Genomic DNA, 16,095 nt, shown 5'->3' with positions numbered 1-16,095 from the left:
GGGATAGGCTACCCACTCCAGTACTCCTCATGGCTCAGCTAGTAAATTACCTTTACAGTCCATGGGGTCTATAGAGTCCATGGGGTTGCAAACGGTTGGACACGACTGAGCGACTTTCACTTTCACTTTTTCTGTCAACTGAGTTAGCTGAGTATATAACCTACATTCCGTTTCAAGAAAGCCACCTCTCTTCTCATTTGGACCCTCTGTACTTTAGCAGTCCTGAAAGATTTTCCAAGCCAATTGGGTTACACAGAGCAATAAGAACAAAAATCAGGAATATAAAATCTGACTGAACCACTGAGTACCTTTGATAAGTCATTTAATCTCAAGGTCTTAGATTCCCATTTTAAAAGTTGAATTAAAAGAACACAATTCAAATGTTTTAAAATCATGTTTTTGTCTGTTTGTTTTTACCGTGAAATGAGTTTGGATGAGTATATGACCTTTCCCCACCACCCACCTTTTTTTTCCTGTTAACCAAAGCATGAAATAAACAATTCACTTGCTAACAGAGATGTATAACTTCTTAACAAATGAACCATTTGCTATCTCTAAACTATTGAAATTGTATGTTCATTATTATTAGGCTTATCGCTTTCACCTCAAATGCTCCAAGTCTTTCAGTTTCTTCAAAACTCAGAACTGAAATGTTATAGCCTTTTTTTCTACTGTCTTCAAGACTTCACATTGGATTTTGACTTTCACTTGTATGGCAATGCAGTGTTATCAATTAGATTAGCTGGCTATGCCTGGGTATTTGCATTTTGATAAGTTCAAAATATGGATCTCAGCTTTGTGGGTGCAAATTTATTTGGTCAACTTACCCAACAGATCAAAGACTCATTCAAGATACCCAACATCCCAAGAAAAACATTGATGAATCCAATATTGGACATTCATGGTGGCTCAGATGATAAAGAATCTGCTTGCAGTGCAGGAGACCCAGGTTTGATCCCTGAGTTGGGAAGATCCACTGGAGAAGGGAATGGCTACCCACTCCAGTATTCTTGCCTGGAGAATTCCATGGACAGAAGAGCCTGGAGTACTATAGTGGGCTACAGTCCATGGGGTCACAAAGGGTCTGACAAAACTGAGCAACTTTCACTAGTTTAAATCACAAAGAGGGCTATACCTCCCAATATGGTTGAAATATGCCTGTATTTAGGGTGTTACCATCTCCGAATCAAATTGTTTAGGGAAACTGAATTAGTAATCAGAAAATATTGATGGCACTGAAACATTAACACTTTTATTTATATTCATAATATTCCAGTTATGCTTCTCAGAGAATAAAACCCTTGATACTCTTGACTGTACTTAGGAGATATGTTTCCATTTTAAGTTCAACTGAGGAAAACTCTATCCCCATCAGCAAAATGTTTAATAACCATAATCTTGGGTAGTACTATTTTTTTGGCTTATCTCATTTCTTCTACCTTGACAACCTAGCTATTCAAAGAATATTTGCTAACATTTCACCCTCAAAAGTTGCCTTTTTGCAATGACCACAAAGTGATTAGTAATGTTTGTCACACTTCTTTCCTAAATGAAATAAGATCAACAACAGTCTGCAATTTTCATCTTTAGTCCAAAAGTGCAGTCACCAAAGAGGGTAAGTGACGGTATGCAACATTTCACCATACACTATTAGATGCAGGCAGAAAAATTCAGTTTTAGCATTGTTTGTGTGAACTCTGGCCACGTGGGTGGCATCTCCTTTTATAGACAGAGGCTTCTGCAAGCTGTCCCAAGCCAAGGCAAATTTCTAACAGCCCCACTGGTACCTTGGGAGGAGCCTGCATTGCTAGCAATTCCAAGTCCCTACTGCTTCATGTGTTCTGTATTTAGTCATCAAATATTAGGAAATGGGAAGAAAACAAGATTCTGTGTTGAAAAGTGATACTTGCTCTGCACCCAATCAGTCCCACAGCAGGAGATACACAGGCAGATAAATATGAAATGTAATTATTACATGGTAAAATGAGATTTTTCAGGACAACTGAAAAATCCATCATTTCTGCTTCCTTCACCAATTCATTTATGCTTGCTAACATTTCAAATTCTACTTAAGGTTCATTTTAAGCTAAAATACTGTATAAACATTCCTATCAACCATATTTCCTCCAATTATTACTCAGCTTGGGAGAAAATGAGGCTTCTTAGGTTAACAAAATTATTTTTTGTTGCTTTATAGAGATAAAACTATTTTCCTAGGGCAGGTGGGCTCTGATTACATTGAAACAATTAATAATAATTTAAGAAATTCATGATAAATTTGATTTTTTTTTTAAAGCTCACTTAAACTCAATCCATGTTGGTGGTTAGCTTTGGGACTACTTTTTCTTTACTTATGTATTATTGTTGTTCAGTCACTAAGTCATGTCTGACTCTTTGCTACCCCATGGACTGCAGCATGCCAATCTTCCCTGTCCTTCATGGACAGCAAACTGTCTTTGAGTTTGCTCAAACTCATGTCCACTGAATGAGTGATGCCATCCAACCATCTTATTCTCCGTCACCTCCTTCTCTTCCTGCCCTCAATCTTTTCCAGCATCAGGGTCTTTTCCAATGAGTCGACTCTTCACATCAGGTGACCAAAGAATTGGAGCTTCAGCTTCAGCACTAGTCCTTCTAATGAAAATTCAGGACTGATTTCCTTTAGGATTGATTGGTTTGATCTCCTTGCTTCCCAAGGGACTCTCAAGAGTCTTCTCCAGCACCACAGTTTGAAAGCATCAATTCTTCGGCATTCAGCCTTCTTTATGGTCCAACTCTCACATCCATACATGACTACTGGAAAAACCATAGCTTTGACTCTACAGATCTTTGTTGGCAAAGTTGTGTCTGCTTTTTAATATGCTGTCTAGGTTTGTTACAACTTTTCTTTCAGGGAGCAAGCGTCTTTTAATTTCATGGCTGCAGTCATCACCTGCAGTGATTTTGAAGCCCAAGAAGAGAAAATCTGTCAGTGTTTCCACTTTTTTCCCACCTATTTGCCATGATTCACTTTTTGGAATGCTGAGTTTTAAGCCAGCTTTTTCACTCTCCTCTTTCATCTTCATTGAGAGGTTAATTCCTCTTCACTTTCTGCCATTACAGTGGCATCATCTGCATATCTGAGGTTGTTGATATTTTCCCTGGTAATCTTGATTCCAGCTTGTGCTTCATCCAGCCTGGCATTTTGCATGATGTACTCTGCATAAAAGTTAAGTAAGCAAGGTGACAATATACAGTCTTGACATACTCCCTTCCCAATTTTGAACCAGTCTGTTGCTACATGTCCAGTTCTAACTGTTGCTTCTTGACCTGCCTTCAGGTTTCTCAGGAGATAAGGTGGTTTGGTATTCCTATCTATTTAAGAATTTTCCACAGTTTGTTGTGATCCACACAGTCAAAGTCTTTAGCATAGTCAATGAAACTGAAGTAGATATTTTTCTGGGATTCCCTTGCTTTCTCGATGATCCAAGGGATGTTGGCAGTTTGATCTCTGGTTCCTCAGCTTTTTCTAAATCCACCTTGTACATCTGGGATTTCTTGGTTCATGTACTACTGAAGCCTCTCTTAAAGGATTTTGAGCATTACCTTGCTAGCATGTGAAATGTGTACTTGTGTATACCAGATCCTAAAAACTGAAAGCCTTGTAGATAGAGCCCTTCTATGAAATCAAATAGTTTCTGGACACTTAATGTTACTTTTCCATTTAACAAATCCCATTCTCCGTTCCCTTATCTAATAATTCCTTCCTTTTCTAGCAAATACTGTCCTCCTTCCCTTTCATCTACACTTTCTTTGAATTGAGGCAGAAAAACCAGTGCTTTCTTTAGAAATAACGTGTTTCTGGTTTCCTCCTTTTATCAGGTAAGCAGCCATGTAAATAAGTAGTGACTTTGTACAGTTGTAAATTGGCAGGACACACAGGGAAGAGCTTCTCTATCTTCTGAATATTAACATGAAAAATTGTGGGTGTATCAAAGGTATAAATTAGAGTCCTCATTAAAGATTAAAATCTATAGTAATGATAGAGAACAATAAGAGGTTTTGTGAGTGTGTGGTTATGCATTTACTTTCTTAACAGTTCTGCTAATTCAGATACTTAAATGGAAGTACAGAACTTTTCAAGTTTTTATTACCAGAAATAATTTTAATTCTCAGCTGATATCTTAGTTTAAGTGCTTTCTGACTAACTAACCTATCAAGGCACTAACCCAACGTATGGTTTCCAGAGCCATCCTCCCTTGATCTTAGTCCTTCCGGTAGTGGTTCAACTGATGCTGACCCTCTGGGTGAGTACATCACTGAGGCCTAACTAATCAGAAAATGTTATTCCCTTTGCCTTAGTGTTTGGGGATGGAACCATGACCTAAACCTGTGGTTTCTAAGACTTTGACCTCAGGACCCCTTTACACTCTTAAAAATTATTGAGGACTCCAAAGAGCTTCTGTTTAAGTAGGTTATACCTACTGATATTTACTATATTAAAATTTTAACATATATGAATATACAGACATAGTTCATTATCTATCAGAGTGATAATGTCACTACACATCATGTAACCTCTGGAAAATTCTACTGCATCTAGTGAGAAAGAAAGAGGGGAAAGACACATAATGGCTTACTACTAGTATGAAAATACTTTTGACTTTGTAGACCCTCTGAAAAGGTCTTGGAATCTCCAGGTGTCCCCTGATATTGTCAATAACTGCTGATCTAGATTATAACCTACAGAACCAATGCATGTCTGAACTTTCTAAGCACATGAGCCAATGCTTTTTAGCTTAAACTATAGTCAGTCACTTGCAAGCAAAAACATTCTCCTACGTTTGAATTCCCAGTTAGGGACCTCAGAGGAAGAGAATAAGGTGGGGGAAAAGTACAAAGGACTGTGGCACAAAATTATTCATCTGGGCAGCAGAAATATACTATGAAGCCCAAGGAAGGGAAGGTTTCCAATTTATTTTAATAAACATGGCAGACTTTGGAAAACACTCTCCTAGTTGTTCCCAAATAAGTGTCATCAAACTCCATGAGAAATTGAGGTTTCTCAACTTCACTTCACTAAAAGATAACCAGGGCACCAGAACTGAAATCAAAATGTCAGTTTCATTAGTGTGTGTGTGCTCAGTCATTGCCTAATTCAGTCAGTCAAAAATCCATTTGAACTCCATCACACTTCCTTTGGGGAAAATACTATGTTAAAATGAACCAGAGTTTCACCTTACATTCATGCTTTATTAAAAAATTGTGCTAAAAACACATAACAAAATTTACCATTTTAATCATTTTAAAGTGTACAAAGCAGTGGAATTAAGTATATTCAAAATGTTGCTTGCACCCATTTGTAATCCACTCAGTTGTGGCTATTAGACAATCCGGAAAGAGGCAAGAGTAGAGTAAGACTTAGCAGAAAAATAATCCATTACTAAATTTGTTCCATTAATCCATAATCCATTACTAAACAGTCCAGTACTAAATAATCCATTACTAAATTTCTTTGGAAGGAATGATGCTAAAGCTGAAACTCCAGTACTTTGGCCACCTCATGCGAAGAGTTGACTCATTGGAAAAGACTCTGAAGCTGGGAGGGATTGGGGGCAAGAGGAGAAGGGGACGACAGAGGATGAGATGGCTGGATGGCATCACTGACTCAATGGACGTGAGTCTGAGTGAACTCCGGGAGTTGGTGATGGACAGGGAGGCCTGGCGTGCTGCAATTCATGGGGTCTCAGAGTTGGACACAACTGAGCAACTGAACTGAACTGAACTGAAATTTGTTCCTGTTTACATCTAGTGCTAATGAGGAGAATCTAACCCCAGAAAAGCCAGGAAATTTTTGCCTTATTACATTGAAAGTGTGACTAACCAGAGGAAAACTAAAGTCCTAGGAGGGCTAAATGTAAATACACCATTACTAGAAAAACTCATCTTTTCTTCATTTAGTAATTCATTTCTACTGATAAACTTTCATAACTTTTATAATGAAAATCATTACGATAGCCCAATATTTACCTATCTTTTATGTTAATTCTCATTTTAAACTCTTAATTTTCATTATTAAAATATCAGGAATGGAGAGAATAAATCCCTGGGCATTTCTAATTCTTTAGGTACAAACCTTTAACTTTTTTACTTTCTCTCCTCTCCCACCCCCTGCCCCTGTATGTTCCTAAGACATTTATCAAGGTTTGGAAATACTACTCTATTTCTACTTTCCAGAAAGCCTTCTTTGTTGTAAACTTGATTCCAGGATGAATTCTAAAGAAATGTCACATGGAGTTAAGAAGCATGTGCATGCCCAATATTCATTCAGTGCTGCTGCTACTGCTACGTCGCTTCAGTCGTGTTGGACTCTGTGCGACCCCGTAGACGGAAGCCCACCAGGCTCCGCTGTCCCTGGGATTCTCCAGGCAAGAATACTGGAATGGGCCAGCAGTAAAAGAAAAAATCACATTAGACAGTAAAGTCCCTGGACTTTTCCTGTGTAAATTTTGTTGTGTGCATAAATTTTTTTTACAGATTCCTAAATTCAGCAGAGATGAATACACTTGAGGAAAATTGTTGAAAGACAAGCATCTGTTATAATTGTCCATTTTATTCTAACATTACTTTTCAACAATTTTAGTAGTTTTAACAAACAAACCTCCATATACTTTAAAGGCTTAATTCATCTTCACCCTTCCCAATTAAATTTTAATGAATTTCACCATCACTGCTTTTATAGTCTCTTGTTTTCTGTTATCTGTGAAACAAAATTGCCAGCTTCTTTCCATGAATAATAACAGAATACTCTAAATTGAAAGGGTGCTTATCTACCAATTTATTTAAAGGATGTAGAAAAAGGCCCCAATTTATTTAAGGTTACAGAATCTATAGTGGGCAGAATTAGAATTTCTCTAAAAATACAAGACATTTTAAAATCATTTCAGGCTATTGGCCCTTAGAGGGAATAAAGATAGAAAGGTAAAGTAACCAACATTTGCTTATCTTTGTTTGAAATAAAGTAAACATACTTCCCATATATACCTCTCATTTAAACTGGTTCAGAATCCACAAGCTCCCAGGCTCTATGGTGATAGATTATTATAGGAAGTGGGATCATAATCTGGCTTCATTTTTAAATCCTGTCAAAAATATTAGCAATACATACTCAAAAGTAATTTTGCTAGTTAATTTTATTCTACTTCAATTCCACCCATCATCTCCTATGTACTCCCATTATTTAAAATGAAATACGTAATATGAATCTTCAGTTAGAGATTAGCCCACGTTCCAGTTGGCATAATAAAACTCATATAACCATCAAATTGAGATGTTCATTGTGTACAAATGATAATTATACTTTTTGGGGACATATTTCATTTTTTATGCTTCCCAGTTTTACTATTGTTGAGAAGAAAAATTATACATACACGGGTGTACATGTTTTATTCAGAAGTTGAAAGGGCTAGAAAGAACTAAGAAACCGATGTGAAATAGCCACAGGTGATTAATAACACTTCATGAAAGACACATGAAGATAAGTGTCAACAAAAGCTATTTTCATGGTAATTTCACATCCCACAAATACTGAAATGAAAATTGCCACCACCGGGGTTCTATTTCCAGCTTTGTGATTGTAGCTCAGGTGGGAAAAACATTCTCTAATCTCATTGTCTAAGATTGGTGTTTTTCAACTAAACGCAGAGCCTCTAGCGAAGAAGCCTGAAGCCACAAAACCCTGGGACAGCGCGAGGAGCAGAAGCCTGTTCTTTCTCAAGGGGCTCTGCCGCAGGCTCCTAAGCTTCGCTAGTGAGGATCCTTCTGTAGGTACAGCCTTGGAGTTGGGAAATCCTCCGGCAGGTCGAGTCGACTAAAAAAGCAAGCGGGAAGATGAGGCACGATAGGATACCTCCTCCCTCGCTCACCGCGGGCTGTCACAGTAATTGGCGGTTGTGCCACTCACGCAGCTTTCTAAGGCACCTCCAGGCTCCCTGGAGCCCTTTCTCTTTCTCCTTCGGGAAAGCGGGCTCGGTAGCCCCAAAAGCCTGCCGGAGTCGCTGACAAACGACCAGGAGCCGGGCTCGGCAGGGGATTGCTTCTGTCTGGGGCTCGGCGGAACCTGCGTTCGTGTCTCGCGCGCACTCGCTCCGCGTTCTCCTAGCCAATCCGGCGCTACTCGCGCGCCCAGGAGCGTTCCCCGGTCCAGTTTGGGCTGGGCCGGCTCCTTCCCGCTCCCAGCACTTCGCAACCGAGCTCTCACTCCTCCCCTCACTCTCCACGAGTTCCACGATTCGCGGTGTAGCTCCGCCCCTGGCCCGAGTCCACCCCCGCAATCTCGGGAGCTTGTGCTCTCCTTTCCCCTCAGTCTCCTGCCGGCTAGCCGCGCTGGGTCTGGCGCTCTGCAGAGCGGCACGAGTCTCTTCCGCCTCGCTCCTACGCCTCCGCGCGGTCTCCCTGGGCAGCCACCGCGTCCCCCACCCGCAGCTCTTCGCCTGCGACCCGAAGTCGGGGTCCCGCGCCCTGACTCCGCCCCCCATCCCCCAGCGGACTCGCGCGCTCGGGGCCCGGCCTCTCACTCTCGCAGGCCGCGGAGCACTCGGCCGCCTCCCCCTCCTTCCCTGCTCGGCTCGCGCTCCCCGGGCGCTCTCGCTCTCGAGCTCTCCAAAGCGAGCGCGCTCCCGGCCCGCGCGCTCCGGGCTCTGGTTTCTCCCGGCTCCTGTCAGTGCGGTGACTGCGCTGGGAAACATGGCGACCGAGGGAATGATCCTCACTAACCACGACCACCAAATCCGGGTTGGAGTCCTCACAGGTAACCGGGGGAGGAGGTCCAGGACCGCCGCGGCCGCTGTCCCCGGCTTGCCTCAGGCTTCTTGCCTGTGATGACCCTTCTCTGCGGCCTCGGGAGAAGGGAAGGCAGAAGAAGGGGACCGGGGGAGGGGGGCGGACGATTTTACAACCGCCGAAAGGTGCTGGGAGGCTGGGGTGTTCCCGCGGGGTCCCCCGGGAGCTGGGCCGATCCCGTCGATGTCAGGCCCCAGTGCCTTCGCAGCCGAAGTCCTGGGCCCCTGGGGACCGAGGGGCCGGTGCGGCGGGCGCTGCGGGGCTCCTGGCAGGCGACGGGATCCCGGCTCCGCAGTCTGAAGCATGCCGCTCTCGGCTGGCCCGCGCGCTCCCTCGGCTACTGCTTGTCCCAGAGAGGGGGGAAATCCCTTTTCCACCCCCTCCCTCTTTTCCCTTCCCCCTACTTGGGCGGCCCCGCGCTGCCCTAGCAGTGCTTTCGCGGGGCACCAGCCACAGACGACATGGATGTTCTTTAGGCGAAACTCTGCTCGGTCTCAGGCTGCCCCTCGCGATCCGGGAATCCCCTTTGCCACCCATGGGACACTCTTCGTTCCCCACCCCGGGAGGTGGGGATCGGCTTCCACCCGGACCTCGGAAAGTGTTTGCATTCTGCCTTCCCAAGTGGAGGGCCCTCTGCCCACCTCTTCGTTTTCTTAGAGGGAAGGCTGTAGCCTGCGACTGGGGATCCAGCCTTTCTACTTGAGAGGGAAGGATTCCCCTACTCGGGCTCTTCTGTCCCCCTCCCTTCTGGGACCTCCCCCCACCCTCCCGAGGCTTGTGAGGAGCGCACTTTTCTCGGGTCGCGTTTCCCTCCCTCGCGGAAGCCGTGTGTGCTCTGCATGTCTGATTCCGTTGCGTTGTATTTGGGTAATATCCCTCAGTTCGGCGACAGGCAGTTGCTGCAGGGCATGACTTCTGAGATGAATAGCGAGCCGATTTGTAGGGGTTTCTGCTGTGGTTCTGTAGTTGGTAAGGTTTCTATGTAATTGAGTGGCGAGGTGGGGGTTAAAGAACTATATTTGGAACCTGAGAGCTTAGTTCGGAGGGAAGGAAATCCAAGACTTAACTGATTTTGGAAAAAGAAGCGATGTAGACGGGAATCCTCGTGTTCTCCCCCCTCTCCTTCCCTCCGCCCCACCACACACACACACACACACACGTCTTTTTTTTTTTTTTCCCCCTTGTCAAATTCTGACAGGTTGAGACGGTGCTCGAGAAGGGACTAAATTGAATGAGACTTGCTTTATTATTATTATTAGGCAGAGAAAAATCTGTTGATAAGATAAAGAATGCAAAGCTTAATTGGCTGCTGAGTTTTATGAAGATATTCGTGGTACCCCTTGTTCTCTTTTAACTAACTGGGTCGTCTTTCTCTGATATTGTTTCCAGATGTTAATGGTAATTTATTGAATTTTCCTAATTGAAAGCTCTTGCTATAGTAAGCGACTTCACTTTCACTTTTCACTTTCATGCATTGGAGAAGGAAATGGCAACCCACTCCAGTGTTCTTGCCTGGAGAATCCCAGGGACGGCGGAGCCTGGTGGGCTGCGGTCTATGGGGTCGCACAGAGTCGGACACGACTGAAGCGACTTAGCAGCAGCAGCGATAGTGAAACTAGTCTGAATCTGTTGCAGGGAAGGGAAACCACCCCCCACCCCCACTATTCGAAGATGCGCTGTTCGCTTCTTTTGGTGCTGAAGCTCTTGCTTTGTGTGAAGATTCAGTTGTAACTCAGAAATCTTGGCGTTGACATTGCTGATTTTTAGAGTCTTTTTGCGGGGTGTAAAATTGTATACCGTATATCAGCCCTCAACTCTCACTTTAGAATTTAAAATTAATAGAGTAGTGAGAGTAAAGCTTAATAGAAACCAAAGTGTGTCAGCTGTCCACGGAAATGAAAGGTCATAAATGCTTTCAAGTTAAACCATAGAGATTTTTTTTAAAAACTTTTTTTATTGTTTATTTAAGCTTTCTCTGATAGTTTTATTTAGTGAATCAGCTTACCTGAGTCAAGTGACATAGTAGATAGCTGTTGTACAGAATGCTTTGAAAGGTGCAGCCTTTATCTGTGTCTCTGCAGTCCAATAGGGATGACATTGATATACAAACAAATAAGCTTTGTATGTAATTACTGTGCTGAAATTGTCTAAATAAATTACTTGTGTGATTGAAAACTAAATGTAAAAGGTATTCGTTACTCAGATGGATTAGGAGCAAATGTGATTACTTAAAGAGAGAATTTGTTATGTTTATCAGTGGTAAGAAGAAACTGACATTTTTAAGGGGAGTTGAAAGTCAGTTCAGTGGCAGCCTTATAAATGAATATGTTGCTGAGGTTGAGGCTCTTGAGCAGAATAAAAATGTAATGCAAAGGCCCTGGAATGCCTAGGTAGGATAGGTAGGTGGCACAAGCAGAATGTCAATGAGAGAAGATAACTTTGGCAGTGGAATTAAAGACAGTAGACTGTCAAACTATCTCATGAAAATGAAGTACAGTAGTTTAGGGGGAAAAGTGTAGGGTCAGGAATAAGGATATAGCTGAAGGAGTGAAAAGGAAGGTGCACATTTGGGAGAAATGGTAACAAGACAGTAGAATTTGGTGATAAAATGAGTATTTGAAGTCAGAAATAATTCGGAGAGATTTTTGCTTAAAATTATTGAAACAAATATTGTCTGCTATGTTAGAGCCTGGAAACATGGAGAAGAATCAGAGGAACAGCACCCGCTCTGTTTGTGAATAGTGGATTTTACTACAAATAGCTTAATATTTATGATCTTAACATGCCACACACAATGAAAACCTACAAAAATAAAACCATTTTGCACAATTTTGTCTTGTGTAACTTCCAAGTATTGGAATTTTACTATGTAAAATTATTCTTTACTGAACTTAAGCAGATACTATGATATCACACTTAAGAAAATTGAATTGAGGCCACACTTGAAACCATGTTTCTTGAGTTATAATTTGTGGCTCTCTTAAAGGTGGAGGGCTTGTTTTATAAAATGTCCTCTTCGTGTTTCATAATAGTGATTTTAAGTAATTTATCTAAGTCTGTTTTAGAGAGGTTTTACATATTTTAGAGGAAATACACACATTTTACAATATGTTAGTATTTTGGTGAATTGTGTTGTCATTTCTAAAACCTTTAATTGACTTCTTTGTGACATCTTTGATAATCTCTTGAAAGATAATTTTTGTACTATTTTGAAACTTTTCATTTTCTAGATGTTTTTGTAATCCTGTCCTGAGATTAAATTTGGGAAATATGGTACGCAGCTATTGAAACTATCAAATCGATTAACTGTTAGAATTTTGAAGGAATATAGTCGGAAAATATTTAGCAAAGGTATTTCTTTTTTGTATCACTATCTTGAATCATTCAGAACTTGGAAATCAGTATGATAATTAATATAACATGGATATTTTAGTTACATTATTTTTTTGGTCAGGAAAAAGGGAACATTTACATAGGTTATCATGGAAACATTTTATGTTGAAGATTATTGTCCATCTGCGAAAACAGTATCTTTATTAGTAACTTTTTATGTTGATTTGTTAGAAATGAAAGTTATATGATCTTTAGTAATCTGAGATCTAGTATTTAATATATCAATTTCTGATGTTCTCTAAGACTAAAGGCAGTGTGATGATGAATAACATGAGGCAAGTAAACAAGTATCTGTTGCTTTGAGACCAGAAATGAGATGTAGGACAGATGTAAGAATTTTTCTTTTTTCTTTTTTTACAACTTCAGTAGTAATTATACTTTCAGTCTTAACAATTACACAGCAGGTTCACTATATCAAATGTGTCACTTTTCACCTTTCTCCCCCTATTTCTGAAGAAGCTGTTTATTAGGGAAGTAGACTACTTCTACCTCTATAAGCTCCATGGAAACGTCAGGAAAATAGAGTACATATATGTTTGTGATACAGGAATAGATTATGCTCCATTGGCTGTTTAATATCATATTAGCTAGCCACTGCTGATGTTTGGTATGCCAGAGCACTTAGCTAAAGATAATAATCCATTACTTAAATTTTCACTGATAGTGACATGGATGAGAAAAAGAGGCAAATACTTAGGAAAGGGGATTTTAAAATCATGGTTTTGCTCTAATAATATACATTTTATTGCACTAAGTTGTAGATTTGTACTCAGTAAGGGATATTAGACATATATAAGACTAGATAATAGAGATTAGATGAAAGACTAATTATAAACTAGAAACTAAAATATTAGTTACATTTAGGGAGTATTTCAGTCATTTATAACTAAAATCAACATATTAAGAAAACCAGTTCTAAGCCAAGGATTTAATAATCATATGACTCTGGAATTGTTCGTTCATTTATTTCATTCCTCATGCCTATCTTTGTATATTATGTGTGTCATTATTATTTTCTGAAAAGCCCATTTATTGATAAAGATATATAAATATATCTTTTGAGAATAAATGCTGTCATTAAGTAAGGCAAATCACTAGCACAAACAAAATCTGTATCCTACAAAATGGAATTGTGTGTACTGTCAAGCATACCAATGTTGATCTATATGACTTATTAAAAAGAAGCTTATTTCTCAAACTAGGTCATTCCTTCATGAATTTCTGATTGGAAGCAATGTATTAATGATTAAGAAATCATTACATTAGATACTGTTGAATGCATTTAATACTATTACCTTTGATCAAAGACTTTATAAACTAGTAGTACACAAACTTAGTTAAGAGTTTTAACTGTATTAAAGATACTTATGATTATTTGACTTTAACTGGGGTATGTGGTGGAGAATCAGCAGCCTGTTATTGGGGAGAAAATGATGAATGAATCAGTTTTTCTCTTACTGGTGATAGATTCCTGGTTAAGGTGAATGGGGTGCTTTTTTGAAATAGTAAAATAGATAAAGTTTATACTTGGCAATTGTAAATAAGATTGAAAAACTAAGCTTATTTGGAATTTGAGATGTTAAAATAAGGAAATCCTGAGAAAGCAAATAATGAAACCACAAGGGATATCTTCCTTCACATCTAGGTAGAGAAGAAAAACAGATTATTTAACTTGTTTAAAAGTAATTGGATCTGTTGTTAATATGAATAGCATGCAACGTTACTTAATTTTTGAGTGACCTCTCGGAAGAGCAAATGTCTAATGAGTAATTGTGATGTAGAGATTCCATCCAGGTGGTTTAATGAGTTTATAAGTGAATTTGTACTTAATCAGTTTAAACTGAGTATGTAGAACTGCTTGAAGATGTTGTAATTAAACAACTGCAACAACTTTTACAACAGTTTTGCCAGTAAGTATACATTTTGAAAAAAATGGAGTTAAATTTACTATGCTTTAAAAAATGTCCTCATTTGAGAAATAAAGGAGCAAGGAAATGTGAAAGGAGCATTACACAATTTGTGGCCTGTTTCTCCAAGTTGGGACACATGACATTGAACACGGATACTCTAGTGATTCTAAGCCTTAGAATCTAAGCTATGGAAACAAACATAATTCCTGAAATATCGATTTCCTGAAATATAAATTTTTAGATCAAAATTCATCTAAAATATCAATTTTAGAATGTAGTATTTAAACCATTTTAATACTACAGTAAGCATGAGTAAATCAGGCATGAATGTAGAATTTTGAAGGAGCTTTTAGATAAAATTAAACTTCAAAGAAATTTCAAGTGAACCTATTATATAATTCCAGACCTCATTGTTTTTCTGTTATTGGTGCCTTGGTGAGGAAAAATTAAGGAGCGTGGGGCCATAGCAAGAACTCTAGAAGACTCATTATCTAATGTTAGTCTGGCCAGTGAAGTTCTCTCAGCTTTTCTCACTATTAACATGAAAGAGGCTCTTATGGCAATATATGTTTCTATCCTTTAGTATCTTGACTAGCTGGAAAGAGAAATGTTGGATAGCAAGCTTAGTTTTTTTGTTTTTTGTTTTTTGTCTTTTTAATTAGAATCATCATGGGGGAGGGGTAGATTATATATTGAAAATACAAGAGAATAAGAAATGGAAGAAAAGATGAAAAAAATTCAGTGATTACATTGTCAGTATAAGCCTAAGGGAAAATATTTAGATTTTTTTTCTTTTAGAGGTTTTTGTGGTATCACTCACAAAATTAACAGTGGTTTCAGTTTTACATTTAGTTTCAGACTCAGCTCACACTTCATTTCCTCAACAGAATCTTTCCTAGGAATTATTCTCTATGATGATGTCTTTGTTTTCTTGTAATGTTTATAAATGTTGCTATACCCTATAATCATGTACATGTGGGAGGCTGCAAGATGTAGTTTAAAGAAAAAAAAAAAGACTTTGGAGTCAGACTTGTATTTCAAACTCTGATTTGCCCTTTATTTTGGGAAGCTCATTTTACCTCTCTGAATTTCAGTTTCCTTCTCCAGAATGAATGTAGTGATGCTTACTTCACAGGGTTGTTAAGAACTGAGATAATGTATGTGAAAATTCTACCATATATGTCTAACTTGGATTATACAGTCAACTCTTTAAAAATGTGGAAGGGGTGAGTAGGGATACCATCACTTGCCCCTACTTCCCCCACAGTCCACAACCGGTAAGCTTTGTAGTCTGTCTTCTCTGATTCTCCCCTATCCAAGGTTCTGTCGATTGAACCAACCTTGGATCTTGTAGTACTACAGTACTTACGCAAAAAAAAAAAAAATCCTAGGTGTAAGTGGATTGGTGCAGTTCAAACTGTTATTTTTCAAGTGTTAATTGTATACTCAATAATCTTCTTTCCTCTTCATATGCTATTTTGGTGCAATTTGCTAATAGCTTCATGTATAAACATCTTATTTAAAGTAGATTTTTCAGGTTTTGAAACAGGTGATTGTGTTCTTCACTTCTTTGCCCTTTTGTTATAGGATCTATTAATGAAGTATTTCATTAATATTAATGAAGTACCAATGATGTTAAAAAAGAAAAACTAGATGGTGTGACACTTAGTAGTTTAGGAAACAGTAGCTCAGCAACGTTTAGATAAACAAGAACTTCACTATTATTACTAAAAAGATAGTTTAGGGTAAGTGGAGTGGGGTTTAGTATTTTTCCATACATTTATTACTGTTGACAGGATGATATCAATGATGTGTATTTGAGATACTTCATACTATAAAATTTAATATATTATTTATATAGTTTTATTTTTTCTTATGTGTTAATACATTTTCTGATTTTTATATAATTAAGTTGATGGGCATAATCTGTGTAAGAGTTATTTTAGAGTGGTTTTTTAAACTGTTATTTTAA

General features: G+C 39.2%; 1 protein-coding gene across 21 annotated transcripts in view; it reads left to right on the top strand.

The window, feature by feature from the left end:
• The first annotated feature begins 8,342 nt into the window (after positions 1-8,342).
• Positions 8,343-16,095, top strand: part of GPHN (gephyrin) — a 535,403-nt gene continuing 527,650 nt past the window's right edge. For 19 of the 21 annotated variants that reach the window (XM_086320195.1, XM_086320194.1, XM_086320189.1 and 16 more), the window contains exon 1: positions 8,343-8,788. In XM_086320195.1, the coding sequence (XP_086176321.1) occupies positions 8,725-8,788 (64 nt within the window). In that variant the 5' untranslated portion in view covers positions 8,343-8,724. The remainder of the gene's footprint in view (positions 8,789-16,095) is intronic. The other 2 variants (XM_086320200.1, XM_086320197.1) reach the window with 1 other exon arrangement.

Source organism: Bos grunniens, chromosome 10 (genome assembly GCF_055505025.1).
Source record: "Bos grunniens cultivar Pamir isolate PY7600 chromosome 10, Bosgru_T2T1.0, whole genome shotgun sequence".
NCBI classification, from domain to species: domain Eukaryota; kingdom Metazoa; phylum Chordata; class Mammalia; order Artiodactyla; family Bovidae; genus Bos; species Bos grunniens.
This window is presented reverse-complemented; position numbering and strand designations above follow the sequence as displayed.